Below are 14478 nucleotides of genomic sequence, written 5' to 3' on the forward strand. Positions count from 1 at the left end.
GTCCGGAAGCTCTTCTTTCTAATTTTTCTTTGCTGTGTCTTCGTGGGGTTACTTGTCTGATTTTGTATTTATTCATATTTATTCATTTAATCCAATAACTGATTATCCTGGAAAGCTTTTCCTTTGTTTAGTTTTTATGTTCTAAAAATTTCCAGTTTGTTTGTTCAATTGGCAGAGAATCTACTGACTATTTTTAGAGCTTACAGTGCTCCTTCACTCAATTATTGTTTTATTTACTCTTATTTACTCTTCTTATTTACCTGTACATACTCTCCAACACACCTTGCTGCTCAAGTATACTCCTTCCCTATTCATCAGCTTGTAAGTATCACATTACATTTTATTCATTTTATCTCTCATTCATCTCTCTCCTTTATATGGATCTTACATTCCCCCACCTCTCCCCACTCCCCCTATTTTATCTGAAATCCATCCACTCCAACTCTTCCTCTCACTCCTTCATTCTGAAATACCCCCCCACTCCTCATCCTCGCTCCTTCATCTTTCTCCCTCCCCATCTTCCCCCAAACATTGCATTCCTTTCCCCAGGCTACGATTCCTTTGGACTCTTCTGCTTCTTCTTCTTCTTTTTCTGCGCAACGGTGACCTCAGAGCAGAACCACTTCGTGACCAACTCTGACCTCCCGGAACTTTTTTTTCTCTCTTTCCCTTTTTTTGCGTGGACTCATCTCCTCTTTCTTCTTCATCGGGTACTTCTCCAACTACTTCTTCTTTTTTTTTTGTCTTGTTTTTAATCTTGTTCGTCTTCGGCCATCTTGTAGATTCTCATCTCGATAGTGTTGTCCCTTGAAATACCTCCTTCTTCTTCTTCTTCTTCTTCTTCTTCTTCTTCTTCTTCTTCTTCTTCTTCTTCTTCTTCTTCTTGAAGATTTTTAGCATTCCTTTTGTGGTCACTCGAGTTTGTAGTCATGATCATTTGGACACGTGTCCTCTCTGTCACACATACGCCTGAAAACTTACTGTCTGTGTGTATGTTTCTAATTGTACTTAGGTTCATGAAAAATGCCTTTAGTTTTTGTAGCCACTCGAGCTTGTAGTCTTGTCATCTAGCTAAATGTCCTCAATATTACAAATACACCTGAAATCTCTCTATCTATGTATATACTTGCATATACCTGGGAGAATAAAGATCACCTTTAGATCTTACAAAATACTCAAATCGAAAAGTTTTAATACATACCAGGGAATCAAGGCTCGCTTTTAGTCGACTGCTCAGGTCAACGGAAGCACAATGGGCTTTTCAGGAATTGGCCAAAGTCGTTACCCCTTAACTGAGATCGATCTCGTGATTCTTGCTAATGAAGGTAGTCTGGTAACCTGAAGAAAGAAATTATTATTATTATTATTATTATTATTATTACTATTATTATTATTATTATTATTATTATTATTATTATTATTATTATTATTATTGCTCAAGGAAATGAACTTGCTAGGTCAATAATGAAGGAACCTCTACCTTTAAGAATAAGTGAGCAATTCTATACATACATAAACATCAAATGAATTAGATAGACCTCTTAACTGCTTCATGAAGCTACAGAGATGCCATTAATTAGGAAAAATTGTAAATAGGATGGTTTATATATAATGACTAATGTTCTGATACGGTATGCATTAAACACCTTTCTATAAGCAACGTTTCTCGTAGGGGTGTAGTGCCGTCAGTGAACCTCATGCGGTGCACTGTAGGCATTACTTAAGATTTTTTGCAGCGTCCCTTCGGCTCCTAGATGCAACGCCTTTCGTTCCTTTTACTGTACCTCCATCTTAGGAATTTTTTCATAGCGTAACTGCGATGTTTTCCCTCCTGTTCCACCTCTCAAACCTATCTACTCTCAGTTTCCCTTTCAGCGCTGAATGACCTTATGGGTCCTAGTGCTTGGCCTTTGGTCTAAATTCTATATTCCATTCCATTCCATCTGAGCAACGTTCGTTCTAAAAGGTAACAGACGGAAAAGTCCTTGAAAAGGCCTATACAACAGACACTAGCATTCCCCAGCTCGCAAGCCTGTTTATTCTGTATGTGCCTGGCAACAAGACCTTCCTTCTTCATCACGCCAGGCTTCCAACGAGAAAAGAAAAGAAGAAGAAGAAGAAGATGAGAATAAGAAGAAGGGAAGAGTAAGTCCTGGAGGTGTTTGAAAAGGCTTCCTTCCTTACAGAGGCAGAGAACCAGCGCCGAGAATCCCGTTTGCCTTGTCGCTCTGTGATCTCTGGAGCCGTCCCGGGCTCCTTTCACTGCTTTTGCTTTCTCTCTCTCTCTCTCTCTCTCTCTCTCTCTCTCTCTCTCTCTATATATATATATATATATATATATATATATATATATATATATATATATATATATATATATATATATATATATATATGTATATATGTACATACTGATGGTGTTGAGTCGCTTTTTATAAAAACTAATGTACCAGTACCAACACTAAACGCCCAATCGTCTTCCATATAACTGTCTATAGCATAATCACCTGTTTGTTTACTCTCCATGTTCGTTATAGGCTTCTTTCGTATGTTTGTTTTCTCCCTGTCTTCTTCAGTTACTTTTTAGATCTTACCTTGGCACGTGTTCCTTTCGAGTTCTTGTTTTAATTTTTGTATTTGTAAATGTTAAAATAATTTTTTTTACAGATTTTTCCCGTTGTGTAAGTGACGTTTTAAGTATTACAGTCTGTAATTTTCCAGCTGTGAGGATGCATCATGTAATGTGAAACGCTGGCATAATAAACCTGATTTGTGAGAGACATACATGCCTTTTATCTCTTCACCCTGAGATATATATGTATATATATATATGCATATATATATATATATATATATATATATATATATATATATATATATATATATAGAGAGAGAGAGAGAGAGAGAGAGAGAGAGAGAGAGAGAGAGAGAGAGAGAGAGAGAGGGACAGATCAGATATAGACAGATAGGAGGACCTTAAGAGTTGTGTAGTTTTGACAACTTGTTTTAATGTCGATGTTAGTTCCTTCATATTTCTTAATCAACTCCTTATGCTGAATTTCTCTCTCTCTCTCTCTCTCTCTCTCTCTCTCTCTCTCTCTCTCTCTCTCTCTCTCTCTCTCTCTCTCTCTCCAGGACCCGTCTCTGGTGCAGCAGAAGATGTGCTAGCATTGCATTCCGCGGGTGTCTCAAGATACGACTATGTCCTTGGAAATGGCATTATTTCTGAACCGTTGTTTCGAAGTTTAATCCTCTTCTCCTTTTTTGGTTAACTCTTTATTATAATTTACACTTATACTCAAGAGTTTATTTTCATGGTGGATTGTTATCAGTATTTTTCTGGCATGCCGTTACTCTGAAAAGACTTAACAAGAATTATACAAAATCATATATATAATAACGTTAAATATATGCATGCATATATATACATATATATATATATATATATATATATATATATATATATATTGTATATATATGTATAACCACAATCACCCTTTAACTTCTCGAATTCTTTACACTCTTAGGATACGCTTGTCACTACAAAGCCTGAGATCCACTTTATGTCTATCTATCTATCTATCTATCTATATATATCTATATATATATATATATATATATATATATATATATATATATATATATATATATATATATATATATATACTGCAGAGTTTTCTCGAAGTGCCGACCTAAAAATGGTTCCTACATAAAGAACCATTCCACAACAGTTTTTAATGAACTGGAGCAGAACCCAGAGAATCTGAATGAATTTATTTCTACCAACAACTAAAGGAAGAAATAACAGTCATATCGACTTTCCCGCAAACGGAGATGACACAATCTTAAAAGAGCAAAAAAAAAAAAAAGATGGTAGCTCATTATCTTGTGAAAAATCCAAGATGGCGTCTAAGGATCTTGGGGAAAAAATCTAAGACATGCCATCTTGGATTCTGCTAATTATACAATTACAGCCGCAACGCTTTCACATTTATATGAGCATTTTATTGTCAGCCACAAGTATGTCTGAATGTGTGCGTATCAATCTCTCTCTCTCTCGTGGTAAAGAGATATCATTTCACGCATCAATAAAGAAGCTGATTTGAATAAAGAGACAACGCCCTGTTCTTCAAGATTCGAGTCGGGGCGATGGGCGTATTTGACCCCAGAAATATTCCAGGGTTTGCAAGGAAATAGTTTAAGGACTCAAATAACGGGGAGGTTTCATGGGAAATGAGACACTAGACGCTGTTACATTTACCCTCGTATTACGGAAATGTTACTCTATTGTAAAGTGACAAGTATGTAGAGGCCTTTAACTTATAATATCTTATTTACCTCTATCTCGTACACAGTTTGTAGTTCATTAGATACTCAGCAGGGATATGTTGGTGACACTGATCAAATGTGATGCGTTGGCAGTACTGATCAAAAGTATATGTTGGCAACAATGGATAATCAGCAGCAATGATCAAAAGTAGATGCTGGAATCTGTGGATAATCTAAAGCAATAGTCAAAATTATATATTGGCATTAATGGAAGACCTGCAGCAATAGTCAAAATTAGATGTTGGCATCAATGGGTAATCTGCAGCAATTGTCAAAATTAGATGTTGGCATCAATGGATATTCTGCACAAATGAACAAAAGTAGGAATTGGAATCAATGGATAATCTGCAGCAACGATCAAAAGTATATGTTGGCATCAATGGATGATCTGCACCAATAATCAAAAGTATATGTTGGTATCAATGGATAATCTGCACCAATAATCAAAAGTATATGTTGGCATCAATGGATACTCAAAATCTCCATTAATGCTAGCATATAATTTTGACAAAAAGTCTTCACTTTTAAGTAATGCAGACTTTTCTGGGGGCACATACCTTTAATATTCTATCAACACAACCTCGCTACTTTATTTTCGATACAAATACACGGGGGTGATGAAAGAACAGATTCGAATGACTGGCGTCACAATTACTTTGGTCATTCTGCATTTTCCTGCTCGTAAATTTCACATATGGGATTCTATTCTGTGCCAGATTCCTTTTCAACTTATTGGTCTTTTAAACTGAATAATAATAATAATAATAATAATAATAATAATAATAATAATAATAATAATAATAATAATAATAATAATAATAATCGTATTTATACATACGATCATACACTGATATGAACCACACGAAAATGTATAACAGTTTACATATATATATATATATATATATATATATATATATATATATATATATATATATATAAACGTATGTATTTATATATAAAATGTGTGTGTGTCTGTACAAAATTATTTAAGTATGATATTTGACCATACTATTCATTTCAACTAGTTCAAACTGACAGGCCCACTGACTTCCTTCCGACCAGGCCTTTTAGCAAAGACCTCGGCCTTCAAAGGCAAAAAAAAAAAAAAACTCTCTACAGTGAACTACCTTTTTCAGTTGATCTACAGTACCTGACCGCCATATGTGGTTAAGTTGTAGTTATGACCTGCTTAAAGTTTCACTTGGTCTATAAAACCAAGGTGTGGTCCTTGGCTGATTTTCTCAGCCAAATAAGGATAGGAAAGGTTCGACCAATTTTTACCTTATGGATGTTGATTTGTTTGATTTCAGTTTTCGTGAGGTGATGTCTCAGGAACTTGGCTTGAAATATGTTTTTTTTTTTTTATTACAGAATACATTTATTAAACGATCGTCTTTGCCATGATGAGGCTTTACGCCTCAAAAATACTGTTTTCATCTTGGAATGGATTTGTAATTAAATATAAAATGAATGATTGACATTGTAATAGTTTGAAATATTGAAGTTAGATCCCCAACAAAGGGAACAGTAAGTTTAATATTGAATATACTGTATGAAATCGCTTTAGTTTTAAATGTCTAAACTGTTTTCTTTTTAATGACGATTTTGTATGTCTCGGAAAAATACCACTTTCAGCTTATTAATGGATTCGAATGGAAAATCAAAGTGACTATTTGAAATTCTATAGTCTAAAATTTAAACATTTTAAATTGATTGGTTTAAATCCCCAACAAAGAAACAGTGAGTTTGATATAGAATATATAAATCTGCAAATAGTTTAAAATTTTAATAGTTAGATCCCAATAATGAAACTGAGTTTTATATAGAATATATAAATCTACAATAGTTTAAAATGTTAATAGTTAGATCCCCAACAAAGAGTACAAGTACAATGAATTTAATATAGAATATCTGCAATAGCTTAAAAGCTTAAGAGTTAGTTCCCCAGAAAGTTTAATATATAATGTATAAATCTGCAATAGTTTAAACTACATAGAGTTTGATCCTCAGAAACTTTAACATATATAATATATAAATCCACAATAGTTGAAAGTACTGAGAGCCAGATCCCCAACAAAGAAAACAGTCAGTTTAAAATGCTGAAAGATTCTAACAAATCTGCATAACGTCCCAAATCCTTTGTACGAAACGAGAACGAAGGAAAAGTGAAAGCCGTTTTGAAACACTTAAATATGCATGAGGAGCGCTCACAGCTATGACTGGACCCATCATTTAGTTCGGGGTTTTTAGCACTTCGGCGCTCTTAACCAATTGAAATCGTTATGAGGACGGCCTGGCTCCCTGCTGTTTGGATGGACAAACATATGACCCGTTCACGAATACACAGGGCTAAGGTCTTTGCTTGTACCATCATTGCAAAGGAGCTCTGTGTCACTTGCAAATTACCACATTAGAAAGGTATTTCAAAGGAATGCTTGTTGCCAGTAAAATGAATATCTAAATGGATATTGTTTTTAAAAAAATATGTCTCTCTAATTACCATCACTGCACACAAACGCTGTCATCTGCGCATTTCAAGGGGATTTTAGTCGTTCTCCAGACTGCCTAAATAAAAAGATATTTTTAAGGAATATTTTTCGTTTTGCAAATTACTCCAAAATGAAAACATTTCTTCAAGAAAATATTAGTCGTTCTGCCTACTGCCTAAATAAAAAGGTATTTCCAAGGAATATTAGTCTTCCTGCAAATTACCTATAAAAAAGTTTATTTCAAAACAACATTTGTCCTTCTGCAAATTACCAAAATAAAAATTTATTTCAAAGGAACATTTGTCGCCACTAAAATGATATCAAAATGAAAATTATTTTTAAAAAATTGCATTTCATTTAAAGATGAATCATTTGCTGCTAAAGTTATTCACTTTGAAAGTTTTTCAGGATAAGATTCTTTGCTACTGGCTTGAGTATTACAGAAAAAATATATATATCACCAAAATGATTAAATTTATAAATAAAATCTTAAAAACTCTGGTGAATTTTATTCTCCGGGACAATACTTTCCAATATTAAAATATTCCCAAGGATGGGAGATTCAGGAAATCAAGGCACGTTTTATGTCAAGCATTTATGAGTTTGTATGTGTGTGTGTGTGCGTCTGTGCTTCAGTATATGATTACAAATGAGCTTAATAGAGTTTCATCATTTATCAAGGCTATAAACACAAATTCTGTAATAGTAGCCCACGCGAGAAATTAAAACAAACGTTGCTTTCTTTATTTTTGTTTTCTCTCTCTCTCTCTCTCTCTCTCTCTCTCTCTCTCTCTCTCTCTCCACCCAACACACACTCACACACACACACACATGTACATACACACACACATGCACATACACAGACTTTTTTTGTTACGAAAACACTTCTGCGATAATACTACAGCTTTTTTTTTGATAAAAAATGAGATTATACTATAATGAAATACTTATGTGACTGGATTACAAATCTTGCTGTGAACTATTAAGATCTCTCTCTCTCTCTCTCTCTCTCTCTCTCTCTGGGCGACCTCGAACCCCTCTCCATGGGCACAGTTGTGGCGTAATACAGTTGTGAACCATATCAGGCATATACCCAGCTGCTCCGAAAAACTAGACCCTGTGGTGTCAAGGCCCCCAAGATGACATATAGACCGAAACACGGTGACGACAAGCTTTAATGACCTTTTACTTTGTCACTTTTGCGGGCACGTCGGTGCGCCTGGTATAGCAGAGTACATCCTACAAGGAATTCCAGTTGGGAATTAGCAAGTTTGGTATTGTAGAAACTATGAAAACAGGAAGTCTCATTGTTAAATATATTCTGAGGGTCATTCAGATTGGTGTTTCTTAATGGAGATACTATTTCTGATTTCTGGGGTATAGCAGAGTAGCAGAGTACATCCTGCATGGAATTCCACTTGGGAATTGGCAGGTTTGGAATTGTGGGAATTAGGAAAACAAGAAGTCTCACTGTTAAACATATTCTGAGGGTCATTCAGATTGGTGTTTCTTAATGGAGATACCATTTCTGATTTCTGGGGTATAGCATAGTAGTAGAGTACATCCTGCATGGAATTCCCACTGGAAATTTGTAAGTTTGAAATTGAGGGAATTAGGAAAACGAGAAGTTTCACTGTTAGATATATTCTGAGGGTTATTCAGATTGGTGTTTCTTACTGGAGATACGCTTCCTGATTTCTGGGACAAGTTAGTGGTAAAAATTGAAAATCATTTTATTTTTCTGAAGCAAAACTACCCAGCTGTAATTACTGTCTTTAATTTCATTCAGTTACTACAAGTTAAAACTGCTTTCCAAAAGGAGTATATGTAAGCCACACTTCTAAAGAAGCGTTTGAAATAGGAGTATCCATAAAAATCTGCTTATTTTTCTAAACTGATACCTAACTCGAAATTTTCTTTTTACTTGCCTTCAGTTACAGCAAATAAAAGTTACATTCTCAAATTAGTATATTTAAGCCACAATGAGTATACGTAGCCCACAATTCTAATGAAATAGGGTTATCTATCTAAAGTTTTTGTTTGCCTCATTCGTTATGGAAAGTATACCTCAATAGAATATCTGCAAGAAGCCCGAACAGAAATCATTCATGAATTCTACTGATTACAATCAGTTTTAGGAATTTCTCCGCGTCTCACACATCCGTCAATGGGAAAAGAAACTAACCACCTTGACGCAAAGCTCACGAGGAATAAAAACAAAGAAATCAGACGCAGAATCAGATTCCAGATCAGATGTCCAACTGAATCAAACCGACGTTGAACAAGAATCACTTTCCTGTGGCCTTCATCATCTTTTCCGCTCTCTTGCTAAACGAGAGAGCCAACACATCTACTTCAGCAAACGCTGGTAGCCATAAGGAAGCAAAGAAGATAGAAAGATAGAGTTAGAGAGGCAAAGAGAGGTCACTTCCATTTTCTCTACACGCTTCCACTCCAGTGAGAAACCCTTGACCGCCATAAAGCCCGAAAGAAGGTGATAGACAACTACACTGACCCTTAAGCATGGCGAGAAGTTCCGGCCAATGATGTGGGGAGCAATATTGTGGTCTGCCCTTAACGCTTGGTTGGTCTATACAGGACGGGTGGTTCTCTCTGCAAGGATGCTTCCCTAAAGTCCTAGAGCCGTTTCTGTGCTTGTTGGTCTTTTGTGTAACCCTCTCTCTCTCTCTCTCTCTCTCTCTCTCTCTCTCTCTCTCTCTCTCTCTCTCTCTCAATTTACTTGAAGTATGATAATGGCCAATACAACAGCGCAGATATCCAAGCATAAATATTTGTCCTAAAGATCTCTCTCTCTCTCTCTCTCTCTCTCTCTTTGAAGTACCTCACTCTCTCAATATCTCTCTCTCTCTTTGCAACTGTAACCATTCATTCTATAACTAAGCAACTTTCTCTCTCTCTCTCTCTCTCTCTCTCTCTCTCTCTCTCTCTCTCTCTCTCTCTCTCTCTCTCTCTCTCTCCACTTAACACATACCTGAAAAACGCACGAATATCAGAAATAGCAGAAATGTCATTATCAAGGCCTAATTACGTCCAAGACAAGTTTTTTACCCGAAATTCTTCCCGTGATCAGATTTGGCAGAATCCAATGACAAAAAAAAGTATTTCACTGTTAAAGTTATTTAATTTTTTTAATTCTCGACAAAAAAAATGTTTCATTGTTAAAATAATTTCCTTTTTCTTTATTTTCCATTCCCGAGTAACATCTTAATTACGCCCCAAACTCTGACATTTCTTTTCCAAGTCCTTAATAGCTAATGAAAAACTGTTTTATTCATCATAAACATTAAGTCACGATGAATCTATGCAAAAATAGTAGTAGCAGCAGCAGTAGTAGTAGTAGTAATAGTAGTTGCTACTAATCTTATAAGCAGATTCCACAAGACAAACTTGGCCCAAATATTTTCATTCGAATCTATCCTTATTTTATAAAAATCTTTCTGAACTTCAGACCCAATAAATACGAAGCTTTGCTCGTATGAATAAGTGAATAAGTGAAAGAATGAGAATAAAATGGAGATAAGAGGAGAATATAAGTAAATAGGGAAGAGGGAGATTAAAAGGGATATATTGGGAACTAAAAAAATAAGCATAGGAAGATAGAGACAGTAGAATTACAAGACTAGCTCAATATGACAGAAAGGGAGATACTTAGTAAACAAAGGAATCATGTTTTTCGTGAGAGACAGACAGGCAGTCAGTTCAGAGAGAGAGAGAGAGAGAGAGAGAGAGAGAGAGAGAGAGAGAGATTATCCTACGACTTTGGTATGTGCCCATAAAAATCTATGCGTGTCAGAGATAGTGAAAACGACAGAGAGAGAGAGAGAGAGAGAGAGAGAGAGAGAGAGAGAGAGAGAGAGAGAGAGAGATCCACTGAGTCTGTAAATGCTCTTAAAGAAAGTTCTTTGTGTGTGTGTGTGTGTCAGTGAGAGAGAGAGAGAGAGAGAGAGAGTGTGTGTGTGTGTGTGTCAGTGAGAGAGAGAGAGAGAGAGAGAGAGAGAGAGAGAGAGAGAGGCAGACAGACAGACAGAGAGAAAACCCAAGTAGCCAACCCTGAATTTTTTGCTTCCAACATTTCTCGCGGAAATGAATGGCAATCAGCAGGAAACCTCAGTACCTTGAGCCTCATGCCAAGATCCAAGGAGAAAAGAGCAGCACTTACTAAAAGACTCCTTCTTCTTCTTCTTCTTCTTCTTCTTCTTCTTCTTCTTCTTCTTCTTCTTCTTCTTCTTCTTCTTCTTCTTCTTGCTAAAAGAAGTCAGAGAGAAACTGAAAGGAATCAGCCTGATGTTTTGAGCGAAAATCATGTAAAAAGGTACGAATTTTCAGTTTCTTGTTTCATTTTGTTTATATATATCAGGCCATTTCTCCCAACATATACTTTGTGGAAATTGGCCATCTTTGGATTACACGGTTCTGTGACTTATTTTTCTCCTTTGCTGCTGCCTTGGAATTCTGTTTTTACTTCTGCTTACCCTGATTTTCTTGCTTTTTAGGAGTTAGTCTATCACATCATATTTTCTTCAGGTCTGGGCTAGGTTTCCCGTTCCAATTTCTTACTGCTATAGAATTTCTAAATTTCCTCTTCTTGAAACTGGAAAGTTAAAAAAATCAACAAAAAGCCTCTAAAATGAATTTGGAGATATAACGAGAGGTGGTAGAATGGTTAACGGTAACCAGGAATAAAAAAAAAAAAAAAAAAAACTGGAAAGTCAGAATCTGGATATCAACAAAGACCTTGCCATGAGATTCCATATACCCCTGCTTGTCCTAACTCTGGATGAAATCAAAGATTTGAGAACGGCATTAACGTCCTTGTTTCAAGGAGGCCTGAAACCCACGATTGACTCACTTCGTCCCAAAACAGCAGACAACAGCATTCACCCAACCCACTGTCTTGTTCCTAATGACTATAATATCAGTCTTCGTTACACCTGCTTCCATGATGTTGCATTCTGGACCAGTTTTTCGAGCTGACAATGTTTCTGGCACCGAATTTATGATTTTATTCTGTCTGTGCACGAACAAAGACCCCAGATTTGCTGATGGTTACAGGAAGAGAGGACGTGTTTTTGTTTACGAGTCCGAAGGTCTTTTGCACTGGACTCACAGTTACAGTTTAGCATCGACTCAGTATCAAGTTTTTCTTTATTTTGGGTCTGTATTTTTTTAAAACCGTATCCCATATATACCTAATATTCATCTTCAATGCAGCTATTTTCGTTGGAGCTGTGTTGCTGTGGAGATGTAATTGTTGCTGTGTTTTTGTTTTTTTAATCCCTTAACTTGTCACTTACTGCCCCGGGTTAGACGGAAGTAATTCTAAACGTTATGACAATACCTTATATATTATTATTATAATCATTCAGAAGATGAAGACTATTTGTATGGAACAAGCCCACAGGGGATACTGACTTGAAATTCAAACCCCAAAGAATATGCTGTTCATTCGAAAGAAGTAACAGAAGGTAATGGGAAATACAGAAAGAGGAGATCAGTTATTAGAAAACAGCTAAATCATTAAATTAATAAATAAATAAAAATGTAAGTAAAATATTAAAACTACATTAAAACTGCAAGTTGAATTGCGTTTGGGTAGCCATTTTTGAAATTCCAACTGCACGACATCCTCTGGGAGGCTGTTCCACAGTTCAACGGTTTGAGGAAAAAAAAAAAGATTGTTTCAGACACTGGGCTAAACGAAAGCATTTCAGCTGCTGTTATTTTTGAAAGTTGTCGTTTCTTATCTTTTCCTCATTCTCAGCCTTCCACTTGGCCCTTCCTTTCAAGGGACTTCTTCCACCGAACCCGTTCGTTGTCGACAAGGACCTGCAGAGTCACGGCGTCGGCCAGGTTGGTATTCGGTAGCCTTATAAGTCAGTCACAAGGTCTTTCATTGTAGGTTTGGCCCGGTAACATTCTGGGTGATATTGTTTGGCCTCTGGAAGGAATTTTAATTGTGGTGAGACTATGGGCACAAACAGACATAACGTTCCTTACCTCCTGACCGCGGCTTGTTATTCTTCAATCCTCGAAGTGACTTCTGAAGGAAAATGTACACTGTAGAGTAGAATTGACTTGGACTTAGCTTCCATAGCTAGACTGCTCTTTAAGTGTGTGTACAGTACGGTTAAATTTTTTCTCTCTAGGGCTTCCATAGGGTTGTGACAGATTAAATTTAGAGAGACTGCAATACCATTTGTGTATACTACCAAGGTATACAGAGTATGTTCAACGACCTAAACTCCGTCCGGCTTCAGATTTGTGTGCAACGAGGGGCGGGCACACACATACACGCATAATACATATGTATATATACATATACAATTATATATATATATATATATATATATATATATATATATATATATATATATATATATATATATATATACTGAAACACTTTAACTCTGTATCTACTTCACTGTATACTTTATGAAAAGTAATTGACCATTTAGTACTAATTTTCTCTCGAAACTCTCGAATGTGTTGACAGAGTGGCTCACACGTCAGATATAAATACTTTTTTTTGGTCGTATGTATTATATCTATGATTCAAATATACATGATTAAAACATTGTTTACCTGTCATGTTTGTACTGATGCTCCATGAGGGTTTAGTGCTTCCAGTCATGAAATGAAGAGCGTCAAAGAATTCCCATTCACTTTTCACCATCACATAATCGGCTTTCGCATCACTGTAAATTTGACAACTCAGATTTTATCGCTTTCTTGTGTTTTCAAATTCACAACTATTGTATCTGTTATAGCATTCGCTTTCTTTTCTCTATTACAGTGTTCAATTAATGACACATTCCACAGTTTGGGTAACCTTTCATATAGCCTCATTAAAATCACTGTTTGAGTACTATCCCACTTGTATTTTTCGTTGGATGACATCTCGAAGGCAGCACTCTAGCTAGACTGGGCTAATCTTTTTAAACGAACAAATCCACTTAAAGTAGTCTCGAAGAGAGCTCGGAACCTCTTGTGCACTGAAACACTAGTTAGACTCAAACAACCCTAGCAAGGACTGAGAGTAATTAAAGTCAGAGCTCTCTCACTTCTGTTTAGACTGCCTAGAGAGCTTTACCTAGAGAAAATCTACCTATGGTGTCTTCAGTGTACTTGTACCATTGGAGCTGAAAACGAGAATGACTAAAATGAATCAGTGACTAGTAGGGTGTAGCAGATGTGCATTCTGAAACCTCTATGGCGAGAGCTGAAAGTAATTTTAATAGAGATCTCTCACTTCTGTTTACACTATCTAGAGAACTTTACCTAGAGAAAATCTAGCTATGGAGTCTTCAATATACGCGTACCATTAGAGTTGGAAATGAAAATTATTAAAATTAATTAGTGACAATAGCAAAATGAATCGGAGGTTATTCTGTAACAACCAAATCAGTATCTAGGAATTTGGGAGCATATTTCAAATGAGCAGTTCAAAAAACCAGTCTCGGATACTTTGAGGGATAACTTGGTGGAATAAAAAACACGGAAATATTTTTGTACACGAGTTGTCTGCCATTTTGTAGTGCTTGCAATTTCCTTTTATTGCAAGCAAATCGAAATGTACATAACAGCTCTGCAATAGGGTTTGGAATATAAAAGGAAAAATAATACTAATTATGAAACCTTAAAG

General features: G+C 36.0%; 1 protein-coding gene across 1 annotated transcript; it reads right to left on the reverse strand.

Annotated features, from left to right (window-relative positions):
• Positions 1 to 751: 751 nt before the first annotated feature.
• Positions 752 to 11777, reverse strand: LOC136836970 (uncharacterized protein DDB_G0286299-like). Its single transcript, XM_067101505.1, has 3 exons — positions 11686 to 11777; positions 10996 to 11081; positions 752 to 954 (listed from the first exon to the last, which is right to left on the reverse strand). The coding sequence occupies exons 1-3, from the start codon at positions 11775 to 11777 to the stop codon at positions 752 to 754; spliced, it is 381 nt and encodes a 126-aa protein (XP_066957606.1).
• Positions 11778 to 14478: the final 2701 nt, after the last annotated feature.

Source organism: Macrobrachium rosenbergii, chromosome 57, assembly GCF_040412425.1.
Source record: "Macrobrachium rosenbergii isolate ZJJX-2024 chromosome 57, ASM4041242v1, whole genome shotgun sequence".
Classification (NCBI taxonomy): Eukaryota; Metazoa; Arthropoda; class Malacostraca; order Decapoda; family Palaemonidae; genus Macrobrachium; species Macrobrachium rosenbergii.